Genomic DNA, 12,985 nt, shown 5'->3' with positions numbered 1-12,985 from the left:
TGTGATGTATGTAGTTTGAGACTGTATCGGTTGACATTTGTACGAGCGGCAACGCCGCAAAATGTCTGAATTCCATATGCGTCACCTGATAGGAATTGCGCAGGCGCACCTGCTTAGCGCCTTTAGAATTTTTATAAGCAATATTTTTATTTCACACAATTGTTACATTAAAACAAAAAGGTTGACAAAAAATCAAATATCGACCCAATTTTTATAGTTATAAAGCTTACCTTTTTAAGACATGCGAATAAAAGAAATATACTTGACTTTCATTAATTAAAATAAAAATAAGATTTAAAATGAATAACAAAAATGGTACAAAATATTATAAACACTAAATTATGTTGTATAAATTAATCTAAATTATATCAAAGCAATAATGATAATTGTAATAAAACAATAAATAAATGGATATGAATGATTAATGTAATCTAAAATACGTAGATAACATCAAGTTATTGTGTCGGCACTTTTTGACCATCAATATAGTTTGTATCTTAGTTTCAAAATGGATATCTGGCAAGTGATATTTTTTGTTCATTTATTTGCTAATGCAGCTGCAAGGAGAAATGATTTATACGCGGAGTAAGTTCTACATCATAGGCATTCTTTTTTTTATATAAAAAAACATAATGTAGTCGAAACTGGATAAAGAAGAAACCTCTATAAGCGAGAGTCATTGTCCGATCCCGTCTGAAGCACTACATAAGCGAGAAACTCGGGATAAAAAAAAAAATATCAAGGTCTCTTGGACTCTTGCTTATCCAGAGTCGACTATATCGTTAATCAATAAAAGGACTTCCAACAGTGGTCAATCGTTAATCAAGTCAGTGACATCACGACAAAAAAAACGAAAGTGTTACAAAAGATCCCATCTTTCTTCATATTTATTTACTAATACTCTATCGTCAAATATACGTGCAAGTGTTAAGATACGCCAAACTTCTATAATAAAAAAAATTTGAACTATTTTCCTCGAATTACAAGTTGAAGTTTTCTTGTCAACATTTTCAAAATATCATGCTTTACACAAGAATGCTTGTTCATCTATACTTGCAACGTTATTATTTATATTAAAGACTATAACATCTTTATTAAACCAACTAAAATAGGGTGAACTTAATTGCTTTTCGGCAGTCTGCACCTGTCGACCCGTAGCGTGAAGATAAATAACGGCAGGTGGTTAATTAAGGTAACCGAATATTAATTCGTAAACCTAGACAAACAGAGCAAATCTGGCTAAACTATAGCAATTAACACATCAACCGGTAACAATATAAATCTTACATCAATCTTGTTATCTGTTCTTACTTTATGTCTTTAAGGTGTCATAAAATCTTCTGCATACTTCTTAGAGATCTTTGGAGTAATTTCTCTCTCTCTAGGTGCCTCTCCATTAATAGACGTTGGCTGTCAGCTCAGTGAACTTTTGCCGGTCTTTTGCCAAACGAAATAAATGTTCCACGCTGGCAACATTCTTCGACTCCTTGATATTACGCAGCCACGATTTCGTTCTTCTTCCAGTGCGTCTTTTTCATGCAATTTTGAAAAATTTACTAATACTTAATATTCATTTACATATACCCGTGCTTTCTATACCCTTTTGCGTTCTCAATCGATGGTCGTCCATTTATGGGGATGAAGGCGTCTTCTAAGGCCAAAATTATACGTTACACATCTATCGTTCGTTATTTTTTTTAACTTAACTAAGTTCGACTTTCTGCTGTCTTATTATCTTTCTATTTCTTGCTCTGCTTCAGCAGATGATGAGTTGATTTGATGATATTCTTCGGAAAATTTGCAGATATTCAGTCTACGGCGTGCATCTACAAGATCGATCTGATCTTTCTGTCCTTTATGACTTGGAGTTGAAACTTGGCTTGGACTTCTGGCAGCGCGGTGCACCCATGCAACGCGATGCACATGTAATGATATCACAAGAGAAAAGAGATGAATTTCTGGATACACTGGATAGAAATGGAATAGAACACTACCTTCATTTTGGCAATGTTGCAGAGTAATTGATTTTATAACATTTATAGTAAACCTCCTATGAAATAAATTACATGTGTATGTAGTACACCAATCCATAACTGGCCAGGGTGATTGACTAAGGCCTCGTCATGTCTAACTTGGGTAAGCTCTAACCCCTTACTGGGTAATGTAAAATGATTAATTTCCTTAAATTTTCAGTGTCCTGGATAAACATGACAAAGATGTGGAATTCTGGCGAAGCAGAAGAAATTCTAGAAGTTTTCCATTCCAAGATTATCTTCGATATGCAGAGGTAGTTATTGTATTTGTTTTAATGCTACCAATTTGAAGTCATGCCGCTCAAATATCACTATATTGTACACCTCCTTCTAAACCTGAAATATCCAAATATTCCAGATAGAAGCTTATCTCGAAAGAATAGCAGCACAGTACCCAGAAATAGTCACCTTGGTTAACGCAGGATTAAGTTATGAGGGGAGAAATGTTAAGTACCTTAAGGTAAGCTGTAATTAAGATTTCAAAAAATAAATATTAAAATATTCCTCCCAAGCAGGCTTGGGAGACAACAGGCGGCGGCCTGTAAAAAAATTGTCAAAGCTTTAAGGTTTTTAAACCTTGTTCGCCGTAGTAACGTCGACGGCGAGTGTGATAAGACCACAGAGGTGATGATGAATTAAGATTTCTGTTATTGCATAAATGTGATGACATGTGACTTTTAGAATGTTATAAATTTATAACTTCACAGATTTCCACAACGAATTTCACAGACATCAGTAAACCCATATACTTCATGAACGCTATGATACATGCCCGTGAATGGGTCACCACACCTGTAGCAATGTATTCTATCTATAGACTGGTCGAAGAAGTACGAACTAATGAGCGTGATTTACTCGAAAGCACTGACTGGATAATCATGCCGTTAGTCAATCCTGATGGCTATGAATACAGCCACACTGATGTAAGCAATCCTCAAGCAATAATTGACTTAAATTATTTACAATTGAGTATTATAACTTGATCTATTTATTTTAAGGATCGCTTATGGCGTCGTACACGTTCCTACAATCCTGCAGTGAGTGAAACTTGCTATGGTGTTGATGGAAATCGTAATTTCAATGTATCTTTTAATACCATAGGAGTATCGTCTGATCCTTGTTCTAATACTTACCCTGGTGTAAGTCCATTCTCTGAAGTAGAAATGGGCTATGTGCGAGACGTCCTTCACAAATACGTTGATCGTATGCAAGTCTACCTTGACATTCACAGCCAAGGGAATTACGTTTTGTTCGCGTATGGTGATGATACTTTACCACCAAATGCTGTAGAATTACATCATGTCGGTTCAGTTCTGGGAGCATCTATTGATGTTCACAAATTGCCGGAAGCATTGTACTATATTGTCGGTAACAGTGCTTTGCTAATGTATGGAACTTCTGGCACGGCTCAAGATTATGGACAGGTAATCTTTATTTCATTTATAGCATATCAAATAGACATTTCGTAGTCACGTGTAATTTCGTTCAAGTAAGTATTTTAATTAAGCTTGAAATATCCGCGGCGGCTTGTAGTACTCTTATCAAGCTACATTTATTTACCTTGTAGCCTCAAGAAGTTGAAGGAGGAGGAGACTGAGGAGTGGAGTAATGCTGGTTAACCTTTAACCTAGTTAAAGTAAATCTACTAATGAAGTATAGACTATGGAAGCAATTTTAATTTATATCAAATACTAGTTGTTTTTTTTTCTAGCTTATTGGCGTTCCTTTCGCCTACACAATAGAACTACCAGGACATGGTTATGGCCATGTGGTTCCACCGCAATATATCGAACAGATTGTCGAAGAAACTTGGCAAGGAATCGTCGCATCCGCTCGTGTTTCTGCAATATACTACCAAAGTCCAAACTAATCAAACTTAGAAGATAATATATATAATTCAAAATAAGATTATTGTTTTCTATGAATTTGTTTTTACTTGTCTTGTAACCTAGTATACCTAGCATTATGTTTATGAAATATTCCTACAAAAGACAATTAATTTGGTTAAATTAGTTATCAGCTAGAATTTTCGAGACTGGTCTAGAATATTTTACAGTGGTTTCCAATGGATTCCGGCAATAACCAACCAGGCCAGAAAAAATATATTTTATGGCAAAAGAAATGTAGCACTCTTTTATTAAATGCGAAAGATTAGATGGATGGATGGATGGATGTTTGATTGAAGGTATCTCCTGAACGGCTTTACGAATCTTGTGAAATTTGGTATGGATGTAGAACATAGTCTGGAAGAACACATAGACAACTTAAATCCTCGCGGACCGAGTCGGTAGCGACAGCTAGTAATTTATATAAAAGCCTGCTGATGTCAATTTGATTAACGCGGTGCCAAAATCGATAAGGTTAGTATAAGATAATGAATTTATATCAATTACATTCCTCAAAATTAAATTACTCCGTAGTGTTATTTGATGAATGATGGATGTTCACAATTTTATATTCGTTATTTTGTGTTCGCTTTTCGCTCTAACTGCAGCCGGCAAGAATGATGTGTATTTGGGGTAAGTATATCGTTATTTTAATAAATGCCTAAAGTTTAAATTAGTTAAATATATCATAGAATTTGTATGATAAAAACTAAGTAAGATAGAGACTTATCTTTTAGCTTCGTAACTTCGTCATTTATATAATACAGTGTTTGTCAGAAAACGTAACTTTTAAGATTAGTCTGGCAGCACTGTCTTAAAAATGTGGGATATGTCAAAAATATGTGAAAGGAATCGGTTGTATGTATGAATGTAGTTTTACTTAATTCAATAATATAAATGTGCTAAATACATGGTCATACGGACGTAAATGTATTAATCAAGATCCGTGTGTTGTTTTTTTTTTTTTTTTAATGTAAAGAATTACAAATAAATTAAGATAGACAGTAATTAGGTTTCGATAGTATGTTTAATCTATATAAATCCGATCATAGTGATGTCTGGTACTGATATTTGTGCTTATTATTAAAATTGCTATATCAGTGATGAATTTGACATGAATTGGCAAAACTGATAACGAAAAATAAATTGTTCAAATTTTCTTCCCGTATGTCTGACCGTAAGGTTTTGTTACGAGAGTCGGAGTCGGAGTAATCTCCGGAACGGCTCGACCGATTTTGACGAGAATTGGACAGGACGGTAGCTGATGCACGCGAGCATATTAAAGGCTACTATTTGCGCTGACGAAGTCACTGGCGTCCGCTAGTCTATGATAAACTAAGAAAAGATAGAATTAAATAAGGAAAATTACATAAATAGAATAAAATACTGAAATTTCAATTTATAAAAAATCTTTAATCATAATTACCTATAGTGTCGGGAAACCTTAAATTTCGCGTTTACTTGATTAATTTTAATTTATTATTATTTTAGTATAGTCTTTCTAATAACCACAGATACCCAAAAAAAAATATGACTTATAAAATGTGGAAAAATTTTTACATCAATTTTACAGATATACCGTTCACGGTATTGAAATCAAAGATGGTGGAGATCAGGAAATTCTACAAAAGATGGTGATATCACTTGATGTTGATATATGGCAGTATGGTTACCCTGGTGTACGTGATGCCATAGTAATGGTGTCATCAGAGAACAAAGATGATTTCCTTAGACAATTAGACGACAATGAAATTTCTCATTATCTTCATATAGAAGATGTAACAAAGTAAATATTACATTTACTAGAATTATCACTAATGCATATTAAAAGTTTGGAGCATTAAATGATTTTAATCTGTTTTTAGATTTTTAAATGAACAAGATTTAGAAGTATCTCGCTGGAAAGCAAACAGACGAAATGCTGTGCCGTTTGAAGATTATCCACGTTACCACGAGGTATATAGTATTTAGTTAAAAAATTATGATTGCTAGAAGCTTTACAAAATAAATCTACGTATTTCTTTAATGAATTATTTCCTCGTGAAGTGTTAAGGTTTACAATTTAAAACATCAAAACAGATATATTTCAGATTGATGCATACTTAGAACGAATTGCGTCACAATATCCAGATATTGTCACCATAGTTAATTCTGGACCTAGTTTCGAAGGACGCAGTATCAAATATTTAAAGGTAAGATTAAATAAAATTGCGAAATGAAAAATTAAATCATCATCATTATCAGCTCACTATACCTCCCACCGAGGGCTCGGAGCCTTCCCCAAGTTATGCGTGACTAGGCCATAGTCAACCACGCTGACCAAATGCGGGTTGATTACTTCACACATATCTTTGAATTTCTTCTTAGATATGTGCAGGTTGCATTACGATGTTTTCCTTCACTGTAAGAACGTCGGATAATTGTACATATGTATGTATGTAAAATCGAAACTCGAAAAACACATTGGTACATGGTGGGATACGAATCCAGGACCTGCAGATTGCAATTCAAGTGCTTAACAACTGAGCCACCGACGCTCTATAGACAAATTTAATAAGGAGAATTATATACAAAATGTCTCCATTACAGATATAAACTCATACAAGGAAAAACAAAAGTAATTCAATGACCTTACAGACTATTGCTTGTTGCCTTCTGTCGTATTTCGTTTCCCAGCTATTGTTAATCGGGGTATTTTTTCAGATCTCCACAACAAACTTCACCAACACCTCAAAACCCATATATTTCATGAACGCAATGCTGCATGCTCGTGAATGGGTCACCGCTCCTGTAGCATTATACTCTATACATAGATTGGTTGAAGATTTACGTTCTCAGGATCGAGACCTCTTAGATAACATTGATTGGATTATTATGCCATTGGTGAACGCTGATGGATACGAATACTCTCATATTGATGTAAGTAAGGTCTTTTACCTGTAAATTACCTTGAAGTGTGGCCCATAGTATGGGTTAATTTGTGCAGAAATTATAAAGCGATTCGACTTAAAGCATAGTGTTGTCCAGATCGAAGTATGGAGTAGACTTAATAGTTATTAAAATTGTTCTTTCAGCGACGACTCTGGCGTCGAACGCGGTCATTCAACCCAGCAGTTAACCTAACATGTTACGGCGTTGACGCTAACCGTAACTTTAACGTATCTCACAATACTATCGGCGTTTCTACTGACCCATGCTCAGATGTATACCCAGGTCATGTACCATTCTCAGAACGAGAAACTGGCTACGTCAGAGATATTCTTCACCAATATATTGATCGTATACAATTATATCTAGATATCCATAGCCATGGTAACTACGTACTTTATGGATACGGAAACACTTCTCTGCCTACTAATGTATTGGATTTACATCATGTGGGAGCGATTATGGGAGCTGCGATAGATGTTATGAAGTTGCCTCAAGCTGGATATTATTTAGTTGGAAATAGTGCTCTGGTATTATACGGGTCATCAGGAAGTGCACAAGATTACGGACAAGTAAGTTTTATTAACATCACATTGCAACAATACTTGCACCATTATATGTAGCACAAATTAAACAATATAAAAAATAGTTATAATGAAAAATTATAAGAAAATAAAAATGTACAAAAGTCTCTGACCTACCCACGTCAGGGGATCACGGAAAAAAAAGTTTCATTAACGTCACAACGACAATTTTGCCGTTCTCCTCATTATCTTTAGAGAAACAAAGACAGTAAGTATTTTTACGAGTATCACGTTTGAAATTCACCTTACACTGGAAACTTCCAGAATGTCTTTTAGACAAATAACCCATTCTTTATATTGTTTCAGTTGGTTGGTGTCCCATTTTCTTATACTTTGGAGCTACCAGGTTATGGATACGCGTTCTCCGTACCACCTCAATACATTGCGCAGATTAATGAAGAAACTTGGCTGGGAATAGCAGCATCTGCTAGAGTATCACTCCAGTATTACCGAGCGCGGTTGAATATTGTTAGTTGATGTACGATGATTGCGATCTAGTAATAAAAATTTATACTAAAACATTTCTTTTTTTATTGTTTGAACATTGCTAGGGTTTCCATAAAACTGTGTTCGAAAATAAAATACAGCACAATTGTTTTGTCGCATGTTTTAAAAAATTACATTAGGTAATAACCAGGTATTAGTATTTCGAAATATCTTGGCGGCCCATGCTTAACAACACGCTGCTCAGTGCCACCATACCGTATCCCTCTATGACCCATTACACATAAAATTGTGTCCTGCGCAGCGACTCGCGCAAATTAAAGAGCCACCAAGATACCTGAAAACATTTATACCTACTAATACAATTTAATTTTAATAAAAACGTTGCAACTTGCAACGAATAATTACAATAATTAATAATAAACATAAAATCTCATTAATCGTACAAGCAAACAAAAAAAAAAATGTTAGTTATTCAAAACAGATGCAAAACAAAAACAATGCCGTACAATTTCATTTACGACTAGCGGTCGCCCGCGATTTTGTCAGCACAGAATTAATAACTAGCTTATATTATGCCAGTGTGAATTAGATAGGTTCCCGCTGAAATCCGTCTAAATCGGTTCAGAAGTTCCGGAGATTACCCGGAACAAACACTGCCCTGTGGACAGAAAGACAGACAGGCAAAAAAAATTGGTTCTTTATTATCGGCTACGCAAATACGTACGCAATATGATTTTTTTTTTTCACTATTACATACAGACACTTCAATTATTTTTATGTATATACTAGCTGTCGCCCTCGATTCCGTCCGCGAGAAATTAAAAAAAAAAACGTAATAAGTAGCCTATATGTTCTTCCAGACTATGTTCTACATCTGTGCCAAATTTCATCAAGATCCGTTTAGCCGTTCCTTAGATACCATCAAACAAACATCCATCTAAACATTCGCATTTATAATATCAGTAAGATTAATAATTTTCTAAGCTGATAAATTCTTACTATCTCAGAACGAAGTATTACTATCTATATCACTATTGATACACTTCCCCCGCGGGCGCAGTGTTGAGTAGATGTGTCACCCGAAATTAAATGCCAAAAACTTGTCCAAATGTTTACTAACAAATAAATATAGTACAAAAGTTTAGTTAAAGTGAACTATGTACAAACTCAACAAGTGTTAGTGATTAAAATTTACTCGTTAAAACAACTCTGCGAACGGAAAGTAAATAAACGATTCGTGAGTACTGAAACATTCTTACAAAACTACCTACAACAAATTATTATATATTTTTGTCACAACGTATTTTGAAAACAATATGACGATATTTACAAAAACAAGTCTGTTACTGACTGGCATTGCAACGATGTTTTAATGTAAACAATGCACTAAGCGTACTTCCTACTCTAAAGCTGCTAAATTAAATCTTGTGAAACTGTATGGAATTTGAAAGATTGTCTGAAAAAAAATATATATATACCGATTGTTGTTGTACATACATATAAATATACTTTCTTCTACATTCAATAAAACAAAATGCCCCTAAAAAGAACCCCACCAAAAACTGCAATTGGTGCTGCATTAGATGTACACCCACTTCAGACACAACATAGTCAATCGGATCCAGACTTATGTTCTACTTATAGCACCAACGCCATAACATCTAAACCAACTCAGAGAACAAAAAGAAAGAGGGACAGATCGACAGATCAAGCCGATTTTGATGATTTTAAAAACACAATCATGGCCGTACTTAAAGACTTACAGACTACTATAAGTGAAATTAAAGAACAGAATGTCAAACTCCAGGAGTCTGTGGATTTTACGGCACATAAATATGATGAAATTCTAACAAAAATGAAACAAATAGAAGAAGATAGAAAAGTGGATAAAACCTACATACGAACGCTTGAAGATAGAATAGATAAGTTAGAACAACAAAACCGCGCTAGCAGTATTGAAATTCGGAATATACCGAAGAAAAGTGGAGAAACTAAACAAGATCTGATAGACACTTTACATGAAGTTTGTAAAATTATAAAACTACCGACACAGGAAATAGTTGTCAAAGACATATTCAGAGTTAATAAGAAATCAAATTCCTCGACGGTTATTGTAGATTTGAATACAGTTAATCAAAAAGAGACTATTTTAAAACTTATGAAGAAATTTAACAAGGGAAACAGCAATAATAAACTTAACACTGAGCAATTAAAAATACAGGGTCCTAAAGTACCCATTTACATTTCAGAAAATCTATCACCTAAAACCAAACGCCTATATTTTTTAGCAAGAGAGTATGCCGCCCAAGAAAAATATAAGTTCTGTTGGACGACCCACGGAAAAATATACTTAAGAAAGGAAGAAGGAGCACCACCTAAGAGAATTAATTCAGAGGAAGACTTCACTATACTTAAATTACAGAAGTGACTAGTGCACTACATTGTAATATTGAGAAGAAAACCTAGTTTATATGTTTTTGATAAAGACTTGTATTATGTTAATTTTATTTGTAGAATGCCTTGTAGTTTATTTTTGTATTTAGATTTTCTTATCCGTCTATATAAAGTTAATTATTGTAATACACTAACAAAACCTATACAATCATGCAGCACACTTCACTTGGCTAACATACAGACCGAATATCATTCTTACTGTACCGCACATACCAATCACAGTACAAAACGTTCACATCCTTTTTCACAAACAAACCACGGAAGCCTACACTTTTACATTACTAGGAATCAACAGCAGCAAAACCGCAAATTAATAAATTCTTCATACCTGTATTGCAGTGATGAACTTTTTGTTAAAATTAAAACAAAACTATTTGAACAAAGGAATAAGATATATCTAAACTTAATTAATAAAATTCGATATAATGGATAATTCTATAACAAGTGAGCTTGATAGCTTAACATATTCTGAATGTTATAAAATATCGGACCCTTCGCTTTGCTCTGTCATCCTAGGTTGTGAACAAAAGGAACATAATTCACTTTCAATATTAACAGTAAACATAAGAAGCGTCAACCGAAATTTTGATGAATTTTTAATATTTATTTCTCAACTTAAGATCAAAATAGATGTAATTGTACTAACGGAATGCTGGTTAGAAGAATATAGTGTACCTCCCACTATTGCTAATTATACAGGATTTAGAACAAAAAAAAGTGATCAACCAAAACGACGGCGTAATTGTTTATGTGAGTAACAATATAAACTGCGATTCCGCTTACGAGCCTAACATAACAACCGAAGGCAACTTTTTAATACTTAAAATAGGTAAAGACACTTCCATAGTCTGCACATACAGACCACCAAGCTTCTACAACCCGATGACCTATATTGATTCCCTACATAAAATACTAAAAGAAGTAGCTACCAAGACTATAATATTAACTGGCGATATTAATCTAGATATTATGCCAAATAATGTGAAGGGACCTACTTCCGAATATTTAAATATGCTTTCCTGTTTGGGCTTCAAGCAGTGTATTGATAAACCAACAAGAAAAGATGCATGCTTAGATCATTTTATGGTAAAAGGCCTAAATCATGTAATAAAGACAGGAATATTCGATGAATTCACCGATCATTCCCCAATTTTGCTGTACATTAAAAAGATAAAGCTAAATGAAATAAAATCTAATTACGAAAGAATAACAATGAATCATGAAGGGATTTCTAAAGATCTAAGTCAAATATGTTGGGACCAGTACTATTCTATATCCGATGTAAATGATGCAGCAACCATGTTGGTCAACTTTCTCCATAAGGTAATTAATTCTAATTCTAAAATTAAAATAATATCGAATAGAAATAAAGCACTTAAGCCCTGGATAACACCTGGCCTGATAAAATCAATAAGGAAACGAGACAGGATGCACAAGCAGTTAAAGAAAACACTTAATGATGAAGAATCAATTAAAAGCTATAAGGTCTATAGAAATATTTGCAACAATTTAATAAAACAACTTAAAAATAAATACTATGCAAGGGAACTAGAATTAAATTCTAATAACACCAAGGAAATATGGAAAATAGTAAAAGAGGTATGTGACTTACAACACACTAAAAATACATCGTTAGACTTACTTGCTATTGACAAAACACCAAAAGAATCATTAGATAAAGTGAATGACTTCTTTGCTAACGTTGGTAAGACTTTAGCAACTAAAACTTTAAATATACTACAAAAAACCGAAAGAGCGCTAGCCACCGAAGCGAGAAGAGAAGGCCCACTAAATTCTATGTCACTTAATCTAACAGATCCCGATGAAATACGTATAATAATTAAAAAACTAAAATCTCATACCTCTCCGGGGTGGGACAAAATAACATCTAATTTTCTTAAAAAATATGATCAATACTTATCTAAACCTATTTCATATCTTATTAATCTTAGTTTTGAGACAGGCTATTTCCCAGATATTTTCAAGGAAACAATAATTGTTCCTATACACAAATCCGGAGATAAACTAAGCCCAACAAATTACCGCCCTATATCTTTGCTTTCGACATTGTCAAAAATAATTGAGAAGGTGGTTAATAATAGACTTCTAGCATATTTAGAAAAGAAAAACCTACTAGCTAATACCCAATATGGATTCCGACAGAACCGATCAACAAATGATGCTGTACTGTTATTAACTGAAAAAGTAACGGAATACATAGAAAAGGGAGATAAATGCATAGGTGTTTTCCTAGATATGCAAAAGGCGTTTGACACTGTCTCGGTAGAAGTGCTGTTGACAAAACTAGAGAACTGTGGGATAAGAGGTACAGCTTTGTCGTGGTTTAGAGATTACTTAAAAAATAGGACACAAAGAGTCCGAGTGGGATCGGTAGTCAGTGCACCTGCTAGCTCTGACTATGGGGTGCCTCAGGGAAGCACGCTTGGTCCGACCCTATTCCTTATTTACATAAACGAACTATGTGAAATTACCCTTCATAATGCAGATGTACTAATGTTTGAGGATGATACAGCTATACTTTTCCACAATAGTACATGGAAGTCTGTGAAGGAAGAAGCAGAACAGGGACTAACTACTGTGACGAGGTGGTTAGAAAACAACCTGCTAACTCTTAATACCTCCAAAACAAAAT

At 34.1% G+C, this 12,985-nt stretch overlaps 3 protein-coding genes across 3 annotated transcripts; all 3 read left to right on the top strand.

Annotated features, from left to right (window-relative positions):
* Nucleotides 1-494: 494 nt before the first annotated feature.
* LOC106719077 (carboxypeptidase B) lies at nt 495-3,920 on the top strand. The gene is made up of 7 exons (XM_014513327.2): nt 495-585; nt 1,805-2,017; nt 2,194-2,287; nt 2,392-2,493; nt 2,741-2,956; nt 3,032-3,457; nt 3,745-3,920. Exons 1-7 carry the CDS (start codon nt 509-511, stop codon nt 3,901-3,903), a joined length of 1,287 nt encoding a protein of 428 aa, XP_014368813.2. The 5' UTR covers nt 495-508; the 3' UTR covers nt 3,904-3,920.
* Nucleotides 3,921-4,441: 521 nt separating this feature from the next.
* On the top strand, nt 4,442-7,945 carry LOC106719076 (carboxypeptidase B-like). The gene is made up of 7 exons (XM_014513326.2): nt 4,442-4,552; nt 5,493-5,705; nt 5,785-5,875; nt 6,010-6,111; nt 6,623-6,838; nt 6,994-7,419; nt 7,738-7,945. Exons 1-7 carry the CDS (start codon nt 4,467-4,469, stop codon nt 7,906-7,908), a joined length of 1,305 nt encoding a protein of 434 aa, XP_014368812.2. The 5' UTR covers nt 4,442-4,466; the 3' UTR covers nt 7,909-7,945.
* A 1,467-nt stretch (nt 7,946-9,412) lies between these two features.
* Nucleotides 9,413-10,306, top strand: LOC106710159. Its single transcript, XM_014502151.2, has one exon. It carries the CDS (start codon nt 9,413-9,415, stop codon nt 10,304-10,306), a length of 894 nt encoding a protein of 297 aa, XP_014357637.2.
* The last annotated feature ends 2,679 nt before the right edge of the window (nt 10,307-12,985 follow it).

Source organism: Papilio machaon, chromosome 21, assembly GCF_912999745.1.
Source record: "Papilio machaon chromosome 21, ilPapMach1.1, whole genome shotgun sequence".
NCBI classification, from domain to species: domain Eukaryota; kingdom Metazoa; phylum Arthropoda; class Insecta; order Lepidoptera; family Papilionidae; genus Papilio; species Papilio machaon.
This window is presented reverse-complemented; position numbering and strand designations above follow the sequence as displayed.

Bases quoted from the DNA above. Each gene is read 5' to 3' on its own strand.
- LOC106719077 (XM_014513327.2), top strand. From the start codon at position 509: ATGGATATCTGGCAAGTGATATTTTTTGTTCATTTATTTGCTAATGCA. The intron at 586-1,804 runs GTAAGTTCTACA...GAAAATTTGCAG, and splicing joins AGAAATGATTTATACGCGGA to ATATTCAGTCTACGGCGTGC. The intron at 2,957-3,031 runs GTAAGCAATCCT...ATTTATTTTAAG, and splicing joins ATGAATACAGCCACACTGAT to GATCGCTTATGGCGTCGTAC.
- LOC106710159 (XM_014502151.2), top strand. From the start codon at position 9,413: ATGCCCCTAAAAAGAACCCCACCAAAAACTGCAATTGGTGCTGCATTA.
- LOC106719076 (XM_014513326.2), top strand. From the start codon at position 4,467: ATGATGGATGTTCACAATTTTATATTCGTTATTTTGTGTTCGCTTTTC. The intron at 5,706-5,784 runs GTAAATATTACA...ATCTGTTTTTAG, and splicing joins CATATAGAAGATGTAACAAA to ATTTTTAAATGAACAAGATT. The intron at 5,876-6,009 runs GTATATAGTATT...GATATATTTCAG, and splicing joins ATTATCCACGTTACCACGAG to ATTGATGCATACTTAGAACG.